Raw genomic sequence first — 17,408 nt, 5'->3', positions numbered from 1 at the left:
TGCATTAATACATACAATATTCACTTGTCAATCACACTTCAATAAGCTGGGGAGATTTTTCCAATGCATTTAACCTTTGTAGTAGCAAATCTACTTCTAGGAATCTAGCTTACAAAATAATTCCAAAAGGCCACATGTGGTATAGTTTGTAATAACAAAGGATTTAAAACCTCAGAGTGCAGTGCTACGGGTTTATGGAAAGCTAAGGTAATACGTAAATCATTTACCCTGCAGCCTTAACACGCACACGCACACGCACACACACACACACACACACACACACACACACACACACACAGATGTGAAATCATCATCAGCCTGACAACTAGAACATAATCAAAAGCCAACCCAAGTGCTTCTCTCCTATCCAAAATGTTTCTTCCCTCACTCCCAGAGTTAATCACTATCCTGATTTTATGTTCATACTTTCCTCATTTTCATTTACCCCATTTTGAGTTTTACTACATATATAAGTATGCCTGAGTAATCTGTTACTTAGTTTTCCTTAGTTTCAAACCTTATAACAAGCATATAATTCTAAATATTTTGGAGGACTTGCATTTTTCATTCAACATGATCTCAATGAGTCACATTGTGACTATATTTATAAATTACACTTATAAATATATTTGTATAAATATTAAATGGGCCCATTTGTGTTATTTTTACACTTACGTAATATTTCATTGTATTAATGTGTTATAACATGCTTACCCGTTATTTTTTTATTGGTAATATGGGCTGTTTCCACTATTTTTTTGTTTTAGAAACAGTACTTTTGTGGATTCTTGTGCATGTCCCCTGGTCAACATGTGGAAATATTTATCTTAAGTATATGGTACATACTTAGGAGGATAATTGCTGGATCCTAGGTTTTGCACATGTTCAATTTTAATAGCTGATGCCAAACTGATTTTCAGAAAGGTTGTGCCAACATAGTAATGTATGAGAGTTTCTTTTCTCCATAAATCAATAAGAAAAAAGATAGACTCATTAAAAATGGGCAAGATATTTGAAAAGGCTAAGTAACAGAAAATCCAGGAAAGTGGTTACTTCTGGGAAGGAGGAGGAGGGAAGCAATTGGAGAGATAGGACAATGTACATATACAGAAAAGATTCTCCTTCTTTACCTGGCAGGTGAGTACACACTGCCCATTTTAATGCCATTCTTTAAAGAACAGAGTGTGTTCTACACACTTTTTTGTTTGTATGATTTATTTTGCAATGAGCTTTTCTGTTGTTTTTTTTAAATAGCCAAAAGTTTCCATCATTCTAACCTTTGCTTATATCTTATATCTCCTTAATGTTTCAGCACTGGTGGGTATGTGGTCTGAGTCCAAAGAGACAAAGGATGGGGAGTTAGTCAACTGGTTTGCTATCCAATAATTAGTCTGCTTTCTTCCCTGCCTCACCTGAACTCAGCTGTCATTCCCACACTTCAGGTTCTGTCCCTGGTAACACCCAACTTCTGGTATTAATTTCTATTACTCTCAACTTTGGTGGCAATGACAAAATATGAAATCAGACCGGCTTAGGCAGAAAGCCAACTTATTGGGTTATAGTCCAAGTATGGAAAGGGTGTGGGAAGAGCTGCTCTCAAGGGAAAGGGGGATGGAGGGCAGGCTGGTGCCTTCTGAATCCCCTCTCGCCATCTTTTCTCTGCTTCTCTTAGTGTACTAATTAGGTTCATTTTTCTCATGCAGTTGAACTCATTCCAGACTGGAACCACAGCTTCTGGAGTTCCCAGGCTCGTATCTAGCATCTTTACCAAAAGGAGGGATTTCCCTCTTCCCCTTAGTGTCCACTCAAATAAAGGACTTCAATAGACCTGACCTGAGTGCCCCCCAGACGCACACCCCCACTTCGTGATTAGCAGTCCCCATTAGACTCTTAAGTTGATGGTACAAAGAAACCAGAATTCAGATGAAACAGAGTCCCGTTCTATCGTGTTTCCTCGAAAATAAGACCTTGCCGGACCATCAGCTCTAATGCGTCTTTTGGAGCAAAAATTAATATAAGACCCGGTATTATATTATATTACCTGGTCTTATAATACCGGGTAATATAATATAATACCGGGTCTTATATTAATTTTTGCTCCAAAAATTAATTTTTGCTCCAAAAGACGCATTAGAGCTGATGGTCTGGCTAGGTCTTATTTTCGGGGAAATACGGTAAGAGGGAGGAAGGTATGCTGGATATGTGTACTATAGATGTCCACCTTATAGATGATTTCTATTTTCTTCCTTTTACTTTTCTCTTCTTACTATGATTTCAAGGGCATACCTGCTTCCCCATCTAGAATGCCCCCTTCCCTTTTACTTTCTTAGTGCCTCTCAGAGACCACCCGTGAAATGGCAAATTGCAGTGGTGAGCCATTAAACTTTCCAGGCAAATTTGCCTTTGAGAGTTTTCCCCTGAACCAGAGGAGAATGAAAGAAAAGCCCAGCTTATTGCTGGGAAGGGTAAGCTGTTCAGGTGGGGCTTGTTGGTACAGGGAGTCATGGGGGAACACCTCGGTTTTGAAATCAGAACAGAGGACCTATCACTGACTTGCAGAATGACCTTGGCTGATTTCTGTCTGTTCTCTGGATTTCATGTTCTTTCTACATATGAAGCATTTGTTTGTGATGGTACCAATAGGGCAAGCAGCTATGTACCTTCGTGAGAAAGTAGCAGAGCCCTTGGCACCGTCAGAGGCGATGTAACACATTTCTTTGTGAACAGTCTTTGGGGAAATCCCCAAGGTCCCTCCCAGGATGGTGGCTATTTCCTGGTAGAACTACAAAAATGTAGGTCTTATCCCGTGTAAAATCAGACCCGCCCCTGGCACCAGGCCCAGCTGCAGCTGCATAAAACAAGGGCTGGCCTCAGCACATAGCCATCCACGTTCCTGACAACATGAGGTCCAGCAGCATCTTGGTCCTGGCGGTTTTCCTCGTCCTTGGGACGCTGGCAGCACAGGCAGCTGTCGCAGGAGGTGAGTGGACACGTGGGCTAGCTGGGGCCGGGCTGGGTTGAGGACAGGCTGTCAGGGCAACCTGGACGCTGCCCGGGAGCACTTCTGGAGCAGCAGGCAGGGCTTGGACCCACACTTCAGCCTGTGGTCACTTCCATTGTACTCAGAAAAAGCAGGAAGTTGTCCAGTGGACTCCACATGCTTTCCACCCCAGGACTGAGATATCAGGACTGTTTGTGGAAGAAGCATTGTTACGTGGCCTTGGCCCCAGGGATTGATACCTCTGCAGAATGGGCAATGAAGTGAGGCACCCCAGAAATCTGGGCCCTGGGTGTGAGGTCTGTCCCTTGCCAGTCTGCCCCATAAAAGTACCTGAGGAATCAGTTCTCAGAGAGGAGGTTAAGAACCAACAGGACCTCAAAATCATATAGTTTGAAGACTGCCTTTGGACCAAGGAGAACATCAAGACCTAGAGAGGAGTGAGAAATTGTCAAAGCAATCTCCAGAGCTAGGAGGCGCTCAGGTCTCCCGGCATGTGTCTCAGGGCTCTTTTTCCCCTCCATTAAGTTTCCTCAGAGGTGACAATGTATACTTCTCACCTCTGGGAGTCACTCCGGTCTGGCATCCCAGGATTTGGAGGGAGAGAGAAGAGACGGACATCCGAGGCAACCATGGTCCTGTAGACCCTTTCCGCAGAGCTCAGGGAATAGCCTTCCAAGAGCACAGACCGCAGCTAGCCTTGGTGACCCACCTCCATCTTCGGTCATAGTTTAGGTGGCACTACAGTGAGCAGTGGCTGGACCTAGAGGCAAGACAAGATAGTTGAAGCAAGGACACTGGGTCTAGATGTGGGTACATTTCTTCTTTCAACAGTTCCTTATGAACGTCACGTAGGTGATGAAAGTCTGGTCAAAGGACAAGATCCAATTAGAAGTCGAGAGCCAGTCAAAGGACCAGAGCCGGTTAAAGGACGAGAGCCGGTTAAAGGACGAGAGCCAGTTAAAGGACGAGAGCCGGTTAAAGGACAAGATCCAGTCAGAGGTCACACTAAGCCTGGCTCCTGCCCCAGGGTTCTGATGAAGTGCGCCATGATGAATCCCCCTAACGCCTGTATGAGAGATTCTCAGTGCCGGGGGTCCAAGAAGTGCTGTGAGGGCACCTGCGGGAGGGCCTGTATGAGTCCCCAGTGAGGTAAGAACTGAATGGAGGAAGAGGTGAGTCTTGAAGGCACAGAGAAAGCTGAGTGGTGGGGAGGGAGGACATGGGGAGGCTGAGGGGTCTCAGAGGCTATAACTGGGCTCCTGAGGGGTGGCCAGGGCTTTGACCTGCTGAATCACATCTCCGGTTCTCCCCTCTCCTGCCAGGTGGAGCCTGTCTTTACTGCACCTGTGAAGTCCGCGGGGCTGCCGTCCTTGGTCCTCGTAGCACTGAGCTTTCCCGCGCTGCTCAGACGTCCTCTCCCTGAGGCTGCTCCAGCCTGGAGCTGCTTTTCTCAGTGATTTTCCAATAAAAGACCACTTTCTGCTCCATTTGTTTGGTTCCTATGACTCCTCTGTTCCTGGGAGCCCCGGGGAGGCGGCTGTGGAGTTGGGACCCCCTCTCCCCAGTGGGGGGTGGGGCTGAGAGAGCCCCACGGGAGGTGCTCCTGGTGTATGAAGGAGAGCAAAGGGCAGGAACAAGAGGCCCATTCATAGGGTTTAATATTAGAAATCCAGTAATCAACCCAAGAACTACAGTCTCTGTTTAACCAGGAAATGGAAATCTGGAAATTTTGCCTCTGGCCTAGGACCAGGGAAATGAAATAAAATACATAAATAAATAAATAAATAAATAAATAAAATTTTAAAATGTGGCATACGCTGCAAGCAGTTCCTCTCCTCTCCAATAACCCCTAGTCCTACCCTGGCTATTGCCAGGCCTGCCAGTGTGACCAACCAACCCTTGTGGCTAAACCTATAGCTCCCTCCCTCCTTTCCTTTAATGTTTCCCAGGGACCGCTATCCTCACAAAAAGACAAAGAAAGACGGATGCTGGGAAGTCTCTGCTCATGAAGCATTTCACCTGGTCGTGCCTGAGATGCCTCCATTGACACATAATTCCTTTGGGTTAAGCAGTGTCCTCTCCCAACTTTCTAATTTACGATGTGAATGAGGAGACAAGACACACCAAGTTGTAGTGTGAATGGTGAATAGTGTTCTCTGGAGACATAAACTGGAAGGCAGGGTCTACTTTTGTAGTGAAGAGAGTGGAGGGTAGATATTGGGCAAACTGGAAGGCACTCATGGCTCTGCTGCTGGCTGCGCCCCCCCCCACCCCCCCACCCCCACCCGCCGCACTGCCCATAGACAAGGCAGCTCCCGGGAAAGCCAAAGCCACGGGAGGAGGGGCAGGTGGGGTGGAGTGGGAAGCGCCCTGGCGTAGGAGTCAGTGGGTCTGACGTCTGGTCCCAGCTTTGCCTCCCAACTCGTTGGATGACCTCAGACAGATCTCTCTCCCTCTCTGAGCCTCCGTTGTCTATTCCGTTTGAAGGGTTGGATGCAATTACTCTAGAAGCAGTCTGACTCTGACATTCTGGCCCTGAAACAACTCTTCTTTTTGTGTTGGGCTCTTGCTGTGACTGCAAGTGGGAGGCAGAGTCTTGGGGTGAGAGAACGGGGAGCACTGAGCCCCTTCTCTCCGGGAGCACACAAGCTAGGGCTTCCCTCTCACTCTCCAAGGGACTGGCTGGACTGGGCTAGAGCTCTGATACCAGGACATCTTGGAGTCCAGGCGAGAGCGGTGCCTAAACTTCTGGGCAGACAAATACAAATACAAAATAGACCATTGGCAGCAAGCATAGTTTATGCACGTAGTTTTCTCTTTTCCAGGTCCTATACTAAGTATGTTATGTGTATAGTCTGATTTATTTCTCGCAAAAACTCTCTCAGATAGGTATTATACACATGTCTAATTTTGTTAAAAGATTGAAGCCCCAAGAGGGTCAGTAACTACCCAAAATCACATAGTTGGTAAATAATGATAAATCCTATTTTTATTATAAACTAGCAATAATCAGAGTATGGAATAGCAAGAAATGCCCACTTATAATATCAACAAAATTATACCATTCCTACAAATAATAAGAGGCAGAAATATTTTTTAAAAGAAACTGATACACCTGTTTATGAGGTACATGAAAAAAGGCTTGAATAGATTCTCAGTGTGCTCCTGAGTGGGAAGACTCTACAAGGTGAAGACATCAATATTTACCTCTTCAATTGACTCTTGTCATTTTCCGGCTTTCTTGCAATAAAATTGACACATAACGTGTAATTTAAGATGTACAATGTGATGATTTGATACATGTATATATTGAGAAATGTTTACCACAATAAGGATAGTCAACATACCCTTCACCTCACATAATTACTATTTTGCTGTTGATGTCATGTGAAAACATTAAAGAACTACTCTCATAGCAACTTTCAAGAGTACAATACAGTATTTAACTGTATTCCCCATGCATGCAGGAGATCCCCAAAACGTATTCATCTTATAAATCAAAGTTTCTACCCTTTGACCAATATCTCCACATTTCCTCCACCCCTCAGCCCCTGACCCCCACCACCCTACTATCCGTGTCGATGAGTCTGATGTCTTTAGATTCCACATAGGTGATTTTATACAGTATTTGTCTTTCTCTGTCCGACTGACTTCATTTAGCATAATGCCCTCAAGATCCATTCATGTTGTCAAAAATGGCAGGATTTCCTTCTTTTTATTGGCTGAATAATATTCCATTGCATGTATACCACAATTTCTTCATCCATTCATCTGTCAGTGGACACTTAGGTTGTTTCCATGTCTTGGCTATTGTGAATGATGCTGGAATAAACTTGGGAGGGCAAAAATATTTTCAAGATAGTGATTTCATCTCCTTGGGATATACACCCAGAAATGAATTGCTTGGTCATATGGTCATTCTATCTTTAATTTGTGTTTTCATAGTAGCTGTACCAATTTACATTCCCACCAAAATGCACCAGTGAGCCCTTTACTCCTCATTCTTGCCAGTGTTTATCATCTCTTGATTATTATTTTTTTTTATAATAGCCTTCTAACAGGTGGGAGGTGATATCTCATTGTGGTTTTGATTTCCAGTTCCCTGATGATTAGTGATGTAGAACACCTTTGTATGCATTTGTTAGCCATTTGTATGTCTTCTTTGGAAAATTGTGGATTCAAGTTCTCTGCCCATTTTCCAATTGGATTCTTGGGTAGGGGTGGGGGAGTTGCTGCCCAATTTACCCTTTAAGTATAACATATTCAAAACTCCAGTTGTTTTCTTTGGGAGGGGCTGGTATTGGTGGTGATTCAAGGAACTTAAAACTCATACATAAGTTCTTATAGAAGGAAAAATTCTTATGAATATCCATGGAAATTTGAATATTTGAAAATAAAGATTCGTTTGAGGGCATTTGAGTCTCATAGCCTTAAAACTAAGCAATAACATGTAATATGATGGTTTTATTAGAAAAATGAGGAGACAGAGAAATCAATCCAAAGAACAGAAAATCCAGAAGCAGGGCTTATTGTATACAATTTAATTTAGATCAATGTCTTATTGGAAATCAATAAATAAAGCTTGGATCATTAAAATAATAGGATTCAGACTGCAGGCTCACATTTGCAAAAATAAAAGAACCACCTCTCGTTCGAATTAGCATATAGATTAAGCTGATGTAAGTGGCTCCAATAAGATCGTTTCTTTTCTCTCAGGAAGGAGTCTAGTGTGAGCAGTCTATGGCTAGTCAAGTGGCTTCATCAAAGGAAGACCTCTTAGAGACCCCCGTTCCTTCCACCTGGTTGCTTTTCCATTTCCATTTTTGAATTGGAGTCAACGTTGTCTGATATTAGTACAGCCACCTCAGCTTTCTTATGATTACTACATGCATGGAATATCTTTTTGCCCTCAGGAACGAGGATTTGGCTCACGCCACCAGGTAAGTCACTGAGAGCAGCATTGACGGTAGTTGAGGACACGGAGACTTTAGAACGAAGAGATGAGGAGGCTGGTGAGGAGCAGCTGCAGCCCTGACACCATTTTCAGGGGCTGGAGTTGTTGTTTTCCCCAAGGACCTCCATCTTCTATGGTTTCCTGCAGAAAGAGCGCCCACCAGAGCCCTGGAGGAGCTATTCCTGAATGTGTATGGAGACGTCTGTGGATCTCCACAGCACAAGGGGTGCACTGTGTCTAACTGGGAGATGTGCAGCTCAGACCTCCTTCCAGAAGCAACTCGCTGCCCAGCTGCAAGGGCTGTGGTTATCTGACCACTGACAGCAAATGCTTCTCAGGCACTACCTCCATGCTTGAGCTGAGATCACACTCTACCCAAGAGGCCTCTAGCCAGGGACAGAGTAAGGTTGTGGTCGTAGGGTCTTTCCTTTTATGCCCCAGGGAAATCTCCTCTGATGGAAAATCCTTGCTCCAGAGCTCCCCATTGGGCTGGTGGGGATGTCGTCAGACCGTCATGGGAATGGTTCCCTGTACCCAATCCTGTGTCCTCTCCTTTACTTTCACAGGTGTTGCTTTGCAATGAAACTTGCAGTCCCATCTCTGACTCAGCTCTCACTCCCCTGAGAAACCAGTCTGAGAAATGTGGCTCAGAGAATGTTGAAGACTTAGGCTCAGGGGCATTGCAAGAATGAGAGTGTTTGACAGCATGAGTACAGCCAGAACCACACCTCAACACCGTGCCGTGGACCTTTCTGCTGCAGTCCTGGACACTCCCCATGGCCACCAGTGTTTCTGAGTCACACGTTGCTGTGGTTGACAACACTGTATTGCCAAATGCCCCCTCATCCTTGGTGTTCTGAGTCACTCAGCAGAGATCAAAGTGCCAGCTGAGAACATTGGATTTGCTGAGCGTCTTAATGCAGCCCTAGGTATCAGAAGGTAAAGGAATGTGACCCTCTGATCTGTTCAGTTTGTACAGTGGGAGACCAGCTCTCAAGTGTGAACTCAAATTGGGAGGTGCCAAAACATAACAAGGGAATCTCATATAGTGTGTCGTCAACAAACATACCAATATCCCCTACATTGCAGAGTTTCATAGGATTCCAAACTCCTCATGAAACTCCAGGGACTCTTTCCACTGGCAGTTGCAAAGGGAACTGCATAAATATTGCCACCTCTGAACAGAAGGCCACACTCTCCAATCACCATGGAAATGTCCCTAGGAAATGCTTTCTCATATGGAGCCAGACAGCACGACGCCTCTTCTATCAGTTTCTCCATCAGCAGTAATTTATTTCACAAGGTCACTTTTCATGAACCTGAATTACTTTTCTGCCCCTCGTTTAATCACAGGTTACATTCTCAGCTTTTTCACCCTAGATGATAGTATGTCTTCCCTGTGTGCAGCTTGATGTTTTTATGGAGACACTAATTCATCAATAATATCTGTCCCACCGTCTTTTACTCCCGAATCACAACAGGGCACACCACGGCATGCTCTCTTGCCTCTACCCACATTGCTGTCATATCTTGTCCAGTCAACTTTGTCAGAGCCTTGGATATCACTCCCACTCCTCTCCCTGGAAGTGCTGCCGCCATTGGCTTCTGGAATAAAGTCTAACTTCTGCCTTTCTCTGTGTCTGCTTCTTACTATCACCAGTCCTCACATCCATGAGGGTGTCTGTGCAGGTGTTGTTTAAACCAGAGAGAGCAGGCATCTGGACTTTCCAGATTCCATGGGGGACCCAGGCTCAGCCTCACACTCCCAAGAAGTCTGGCAGAGGATGCCCTCATTAAAGCAATGCAGTATCAGCCAAGAAATAAAGCTGTCTAAGCCATTCTGATTCCTGTTGTGAACACGAGAACAGCTGCTATGCACCCTCCCTTCCATTCAGTGTTCTAGCCCCAGCTGCTGGCCTATAGTTTAACCAACTGTAAAACGGAAGGGGATTAGAGCTAGTAGGGCTTCCAAGACCTCTTGGCGAGTATTCTCTAAATCACCTATGTCATAAAAGCATTTTCAACTCTGCATGAAGTAAAGAGGAGAGAGTAAGAATGATGGGAAAGGCTAGAAGTTCTGGGGTTGCATGCATGACATTAGTGAAATGACCCAGCGATGCCAGCTGAAGTGCTCAGGATAAGCACTGGCATTTTAAAATATATGTTTAATTGGGAACAGCTCAGCTACTACGTACCAGGCTCCTCCCAGAGACATAGTGTTCTCAGCAGAGTTTTGCTGAGCTGAAATCCTGATGCCATATCTGCAGGCTCTGTGTTCACCCTGAGGGTTGAACAGTCAACGTCACTGATAATTTGGGGACATTCTCTGGCCACTTCTGAGGCTCTCATTGTCCACACCCTCCCTAGATGAGGACACTCTGTTCCAGCCAGCCAAGTGTGTCTGCCGCCAGAAGTCCAGCATGACAAGCATGCACAGGAAGCAAGTGCTTTTCAGCTTCACCCAGGTGCCCTGAGCCACCAACTTCCCCTGAATCTGGAGTGGCAAGTCCCCTCTGACAGACGAGTAATTCAGACAGACACTTTCAGCATGGAGACAGGAAAGCTGACTTCTGGAGGCACCATTGAAGTTCACACTAGGAGTCAAGGGCAGAGCTGGGGCTGGGAACCACCTGTCCTGATATTATGCCTTTTCTCTTTCTATAGGATGTTGACTACCATCCTATAGGCTACAGGAGGACCAGTAGCCTTTTAAAAAAGACTTGTTGAGAGTGGCTGGATGGCTCAGTTGGTTAGAGCGCGAGCTCTCAACAACAACGTTGCCGGTTCAATTCCCGCATGGGATGGTGGACTGCACCCCCTGCAACGAAACATTGAAAATGGCGACTGCACTTGGAGCTAAGCTGTGCCCTCCACAACTAAGATTGAAGGACAACGGCTTGGAGCTGATGGGCCCTGGAGAAATACAACGTGTTGATCTGTTTGTTTTACCTGAGCCAGAAATCAAGTTCATATCAGGAATTCTAGGGTAATAGAATGATTCAAGCCAAAGTGTAGAATCAAAGATAACGTAAATAAAACCCAAATAAAAGGGTTATTTGGGCAGGGGTTCACATTCCAAAATGATCTCCAGTTAGACTTTTGACCTTAAAAACAAATTAAGTTTATACAAAATCATGGAGACATAAAGACAGGAGTTAAAGCAGAAAACATTCATCACACAACTTAAACTTGTATCTCTGCAGCTCACAATATATTGATATTTTCCATAAATCTGGAAATTATCTTGGTAATAGCTCATTATCTTGGTGCCTGTGTTTTTCAAAAGTTCGTTTATTCGAAGTAAACTCTTCAAATGTACCCATTTCTGACATCTGTTGGGAGGGGTAGGGTTTAAATTGTTCTGGATACATAGTGAGAAGCTGGAGTACTTTTAGAACTGAGGAATGCCCTGGGAAAGACAATTCCCTCCCATTGCCTCAAACTCCACTGCATAAAGAATTATTAGGGGCCAGGCCAGCCTTGACACTCCCTAAAAAAGAGGGGGAGCAGTTGTGGGCTCTCAGAAGTTAGGGCCCCAGAGGTTATTACAGCTCCTCTTCTGGGTGGGGGGCGGGGGTGAAAGGAAACAGCTGATAGGAAAGGTCAAATTAAGGCATCTCTGACCTTGGACCCTGGAAACTACAGCTCCCCCTGCTGGTGGGCCCCTGCCATAGACAATATAAAAAGTCAGCCTCGTCGTTCACCCACACACTTTTCGTGGATTATGAAGCTGAGCAGCTTGTCTGTACTCACCGTGGGCTTCCTCCTCATCTGCCTCTACATGGCGCAGCCTGGAGCCCAGAAAAGTGCGTGTAGGGTGTGGCGGTCCTGTGTGTTGTTGGGGTGGGGAACATTTCCTCGGAGGAGTCCACGGGACAAGGTGGCACTGATGCCCAGCGACGACCCACAGGTGCCCCCAACTCACCCTGTGGCCTTTTTCCTCAGATGTAGGTAAACCTGGATACTGCCCAGAGTTCTTACTTTCCTGCCCTTTCACTCTTTTGCCTCTGTGCCGGCGCGATAGAGGTTGCAAAGGGGCCAAGAAGTGTTGTTTCTACAATTGTAAACGTCAGTGTGTGGAGCCGTGGTCGAGTTTGGATTGAGGTGAGAAACCCCACGTCTGCCGTTCTCAGCTTTGTCCCAGAAATGTTCCGGGAGAACCAGGAGTCCCACAGGGAGTTGAGAACTGCCAGTGCCCTTGGAAATCATTGAGATCAGAGCTTTCAAATGGGGATCTGCCCTGAAATTTGCCTCAAGGACAGTAAAGGCGGAGGGTGAGTTGGGGGGGGGGGGGACGGCATCAGACCTCTTTCCTCAGAAAATGCACAATTTATTTCATGTAATGGGCCTCACTCTTCTCCTGTGAATGATGGGGACATTTGGATAAGTATTACTGAATTTTCATTAGGACTATTTTCAATTGCCATTGTTTTTTCTTCCAGCTTCTCATAATGAATCCTTTTCCTCTTCCCATTGAAATTGTGAGGTAAAGGATTATAAGATTATAATTCCTTAGGATGGCTTGCCCAGAACTCCTGATCCCCAGTGCCTGATTCCTTGGCAGCACATCTCCGGGCTCTTGGGAGGAGAATAGCTAGTGGGATTCAGAGCACAGTGGTCTCAGGACCCAGTCCCTGCCCCCTGCAGGTTTGCACCGTCCCAGAGCTCTGATTCTCTCTTCTCTCCCCAGGGAGAAACCCCTTCTAAACCAGGCCCGAGAAGACACTGGTAGCACAGGTCAGACGGATTACTGATCTCCAGGCCTTCCTTGTGCTCCTCGAGCCCAAGACTTCCTGTTATCAAGAGTTCAATGCTTCCCCTGAAACTAATTAAAAAAAAAAAAAAAGTTGAAGGCTGATTAATATAAAAATAAAGTGCTATATATTCAAAATTACTGTACATGAAGATCTATGGCTGCTGGACCCCCCTTCCACACCCATCCATACCCCTTTCTCTGTCTTCAGCCTTTGAGGGAGATCTTTTAAGGTTTGTAAAAGAGGATGGGGTACTGTTTCCCATTTACTTTTGATCAGTTCCTGCACTCCTGTTTTTCTGATATGTTTCTCTTTCAGTGTCTTCTGACACTCAGAGTCTCCGTTGGTCAGATTCCAAACCCTGACCTTGGGCCCTGGGGCATTTTGTGTCGTATCTTCTGTGTTTGGACCCCATGAAATGTGTACACATTGTCCTGAAATGGAGGAGCAAGCCTGTTTGCTACGTTGCCTCTGGTGCTACCACTGGTAGCCTCTCTACTTGCTGGAGTAGTGTGATCTAGGACTAGATTTGGGACTTTGGGTTGGACATGCAGAAGGACAGGCCTTAGTGCTAGGCTACATTAGGGTCTAAAATGTAGGCCATTATAAACCAAGAAAAGGAACTCTTGTCTGTTGCCCAGCTTAGCTACCTAGATTCCTAGTTTAGGAGTTGAGTCCCTAATCTACCTAATAATAAAGTATTATTTAGCCTTGCGTCTTCTCACTGTCTGCTATGTGAATCTGTCTTGACTAGGGATTTCAGGGCATGGAGTGTGGGTTTCGAAAGATGTATTTTTCTTTGACACGGACATCCTAAACAAATTTTTGAAAAAGTATGTATTCCTTAGAAAATTTCAAGTTGACATTCAATACTTTTCATCATAATTTACATAGTTGCAAGTGATAAATTTTAGGTCTATGATGAATATCATCATTTAAATAAAATGGGGACTTCACTCTTTTTAATATTTCTAATGGAATCTAATTACCATCTTCATTTGAGGTAATGTTTACTAGGAAAAAAAAACATGTTCTTTCTTTTTCTATTTTCTTCTGTCTCCCCACTTCCTTTCCCTTCATTGCCTGAACAATTCAAAGCAAACAGATGGGTAATTGGGTTAGTCTGGGACCTCTGAAAAGCAGATGTCAAGACAAGAGTAGATAATCAAGAGTTTATTGGGGAAAATGCCTGTGAGGGGTAAATGGAAGACAAGGAGAGTCCTCAGACCCCGATGCAGGGCTGAAGAAAGGGAGGCTGGAGGGCTGTGGAGGAAGAGTCTCAAAATACAGTACAATATTAAGACAGCGTCAGCCAGGCTAAAGGACAGTGCTTGAATTAAAGTCCCATGTCTCAGAATGGGTCAGAGATGGAGGGATTCCTGGCGAGCTTGGGGGTGAGCACCTCTTCCTTTCCGAGGGCCAGAGCTCAACAAGGCCTTCCACTGAGCATCCCAGGAAAGGGGATCCTGACAAATAGGGGCCAAGTTCTTTGTGAGGGAGTGTGTCTGGACCACCTGCATTTAGCCTTTGACGAAACACCTCTGTCTGCCGTGGTCACTCTACCTCCCTGTTATCCTTCGTCTCATTCTCATTCTTGACATTGACTTTGTTCTTTTATTCTTCATCTCATTCCCCCTGTGTCTATCTGGCTTTCTTTTAATTTCTGGTTCATTTTAATATCTCTCTCTCTCTGTGTCCTGTCGCTAACTCTCAGTTTTTGTCGTGATGTTTTCATAGGCTTGTCTTTATTCTCTCCTCTCTCTCTTTCTGTCATTCTTTGTTCTGTGCATCCTTATCTTTCCCTGGGACATTCACCTGAATGTGACCCTGCACAGACGTCACAAGCCTGCTTGTCACAGACTTTTCATTGCCCGCGTATCAGGCTGTCCTTGGCACGCTCCCCTCATCTACATCTGGGTTATGACTGCTCCCCCACAGCCTTCCTCTTGGTATCTGGGGGACTCCTTTCACCTCCTGGGAAGATGGCCTGTCATGCACTTGTCAAATCCACCTCCCTTCTTGTCCATGTTGTCTGTCTTCAGAAGAAGAGAAAGCTGGAGCCTGCCCTCCTGTCACCCTTTAGTGGTGCCAGGTCGACCAGCTCTTCCTGCCAGACTGACTGGCAGTGCTCAGAGAGGACAGGCTGTCCTACTGTGTGTTGCATGAAGTGTAGGAATCTGGTAAATGTTCTGAACCTGGGTAGAGGGTCCTATCTGCAAGCAAGGGGCAAAGACTGAGACTCTCCAAGGATGGAGAATTTGGGGATGTAGGTGAGGTCTCCCTCTGAATCTGGTTGGGGACAAGGCCTAGTCGGATCTCTGCCACTGCCAACTTTGTCAATCTTACTGGTTACTTGATCAGTGAGTGGAACCCATGACAGCCTGACTGTAGGTAAGCCATGGGTCAGTCCATCAGGCCTTCCTTCATGAGAGGCTTAGGCCTCCATTTGGGGACTGAGAGCAGGAAAAGGTTGGCTTCTATGGAGCAGGATAAGGCTGGGCTGTGGTCCCAGACAGAAGAGGGTCCCAAGCTTTGGACCTGCTGTCTCCAGTTAAGATGAAAGCTGGGGAGTGTTCAGTGGTAGAAGGCACTCGTAAGATGCTCAACCCTCTAAACTATTGCAAAAATGATGCTCAGAGCTGACACAGCCTTAAGTATTACAAGGGCAAGTATAAGAAGTGGTGCATTGTCCCTAAGGAAGATGAGAAGAAAGGCTAGGCTTAGTTCTGTGACCCACCTGACATCACCCTCCCCCAGTGTGGCCCAAATCCATTGAAACTGTCTTCATTGACGAGGGGCTGCCTCATGTGTAACCCTCAGCAGAACCTCCAGCCCTTCAATACTATCTCCCACAATCCTCCAGGCACAGAACCTCAGAGGATGGCCTGCGGGTCAGCACTTCTAGGCCTGACCTCTCTGACCTGGGCCCTGGGAAAGAGATGGCCTGCAGAAGCTTGGAGAAGCAGCCCTAAAAGAAGGCATAAAGAGAAAATCTTTGCGACTTCAGGCTATGCAAAGATTTCTCAGACACAACACCACAAAGCATAATGAAGAAAAAATTGATGACTTCATTCATTTTTAAATTGGGATTTTATCAAATTTAAAAACTGCTACTCTTTGAAAAACAGTATTAAGAAATGAAAGGTAGGCCACCAATTGGGAGAAAATATTGGCAAAATACATATCTGATAAAGTACTTGTATGTAGAACATATAAAGAACCCTCAAAACTCAACAAGAAGAAAACAAACAACCCAATAAAAATGGGTAAAACATTCGAACAGATCCTTCACCAAAGAAGACATACAGATGGCAAACCAGCACATGAAAATAATCACTTCATCATTAGTCTTTAGGGAAATAACAATAAAACCTCAATGAAATGAGATCTCTCATACACCACTGGTGGGACTAGAAAATGGTAAGACACTCTGGAAATAATTTAACAATTTATTCTAAAGTTAACATACACTTACCATACTACCTATCAATCCTACTCCCAGATATGACCCAAGAAAAATGTAAACCATATCTACACAGAAACCTGTACATGAATGCTTATAGCAGTTTTATTCATAATCACCAAAAGATGGGAGCAACCCAAATATCTTTCATCTGGGAGATGCATAAACAAACCATGACCTGTCCATGCAACGTAATACTATTCAGCATTGTAAAGGAACAAACGACCAACACCATAGATGAATCTTAAATACATTACACTAAATGAAAGAGGACATACTCAAAAGGCTACATACTGTTTGATTCCATCTATATGACACCCTCAAAAAGGCAAAACTATAGGGATAGAAAACCCACCAGTAGTTGCCAAGAGCTGGGAGTAGAGGAAGGGATTGACTACAAAGGGTGCAAGAGGATCTTGTGGGGTCATGAACTGTTCTCTGTCTTGATTGTGGTGGTGGTTTCACGGCTAAATGCCTTTGTCAAAACTCTGCACACTAAATTGGGTGAATTTTACAATTAACAAGACAGACACAGTCCGTCTTCTTTAGGACCTTATCATCTCATGGAGAATCATCCCCATAAACTGGACTTATCCTCAGTGATAATCATTAAGAAAGTGGTAAGTGCAGGGCAAGATGGGGAATAGAGGAGGGGCTCCCAACTCAGAGGGAGAGGGAGAGAGAGAGAGAGAGAGAGAGAGAGAGAGAGAGAGAGAGAGAGAGAGAGAGAGACTTATGTACAAAGGAAGACGAAGATGTGGTATATATACACAATGGAATACTATGCTGCCTTAAGATGCAATAGTGTCATTTGCGACAACATGGATGGATCTTGAGATTATAATGCTGAGCGAAATAAGTCAGGTAGAAAAAGTCGAGAAGCCTATGATTTCACTGATATGTGGGATATAAAACTGAAAACAACAAAGGAACAGGACAAACAAATGAAGAAACAAAAACTCAGAGACACAGACAACAGTTTAGTGGTTACCAGAGGGTAAGGGGGGAGGGGGCTCTCGAAGAGGGTAAGGGGGATCAAATATATGGTGGTAGGAGAACTGACTCTGGGTGGTGAACACACAATGTGATATATAGATGATTACAGATATATTACAGAACTGTAACCTGGCACCTATGCAACTTTACTAACAATTGTCACCCCAATAAACTTTAATTTAGAAAAAAAGAAGAGGAATGCTTATGCTTGGATGCATGGTGCTTTACCTGAGTGGTAGT

At 44.9% G+C, this 17,408-nt stretch overlaps 1 protein-coding gene and 1 long non-coding RNA gene across 3 annotated transcripts; both read left to right on the top strand.

Annotated features, from left to right (window-relative positions):
* Positions 1-2,748: 2,748 nt before the first annotated feature.
* PI3 (peptidase inhibitor 3) lies at positions 2,749-4,488 on the top strand. Of its 2 annotated transcripts, none has more exons than XM_074317762.1 (3): positions 2,749-2,980; positions 3,854-4,150; positions 4,324-4,488. In XM_074317762.1, exons 1-2 carry the CDS (start codon positions 2,902-2,904, stop codon positions 4,147-4,149), a joined length of 375 nt encoding a protein of 124 aa, XP_074173863.1. In that variant the 5' UTR covers positions 2,749-2,901; the 3' UTR covers position 4,150; positions 4,324-4,488. The 2 variants fall into 2 exon arrangements, with proteins under 2 accessions (XP_074173863.1, XP_019605189.2); XM_019749630.2 differs by having other exon boundaries at positions 2,802-2,980; positions 3,833-4,150.
* Positions 4,489-10,385: 5,897 nt separating this feature from the next.
* Positions 10,386-12,802, top strand: LOC141568231 (uncharacterized). The gene is made up of 3 exons (XR_012491301.1): positions 10,386-11,761; positions 11,901-12,059; positions 12,646-12,802. It is a non-coding gene; the product is annotated as an uncharacterized LOC141568231 (long non-coding RNA).
* Positions 12,803-17,408: the final 4,606 nt, after the last annotated feature.

The sequence above is a fragment of the Rhinolophus sinicus genome, linkage group LG13 (assembly GCF_036562045.2).
Source record: "Rhinolophus sinicus isolate RSC01 linkage group LG13, ASM3656204v1, whole genome shotgun sequence".
Lineage (NCBI taxonomy): Eukaryota > Metazoa > Chordata > Mammalia > Chiroptera > Rhinolophidae > Rhinolophus > Rhinolophus sinicus.
The sequence above is the reverse complement of the archived record's forward strand: the minus strand, read 5'-3'. Positions and strand labels throughout refer to the sequence as shown.

What these genes read in the sequence shown, in the direction of transcription:
- PI3 (XM_019749630.2), top strand. Translation starts at nt 2,902, where the DNA reads ATGAGGTCCAGCAGCATCTTGGTCCTGGCGGTTTTCCTCGTCCTTGGG. An exon ending in ACAGGCAGCTGTCGCAGGAG is followed by an intron (nt 2,981 to 3,832) that starts GTGAGTGGACAC and finishes TTCTTTCAACAG; the next exon opens with TTCCTTATGAACGTCACGTA.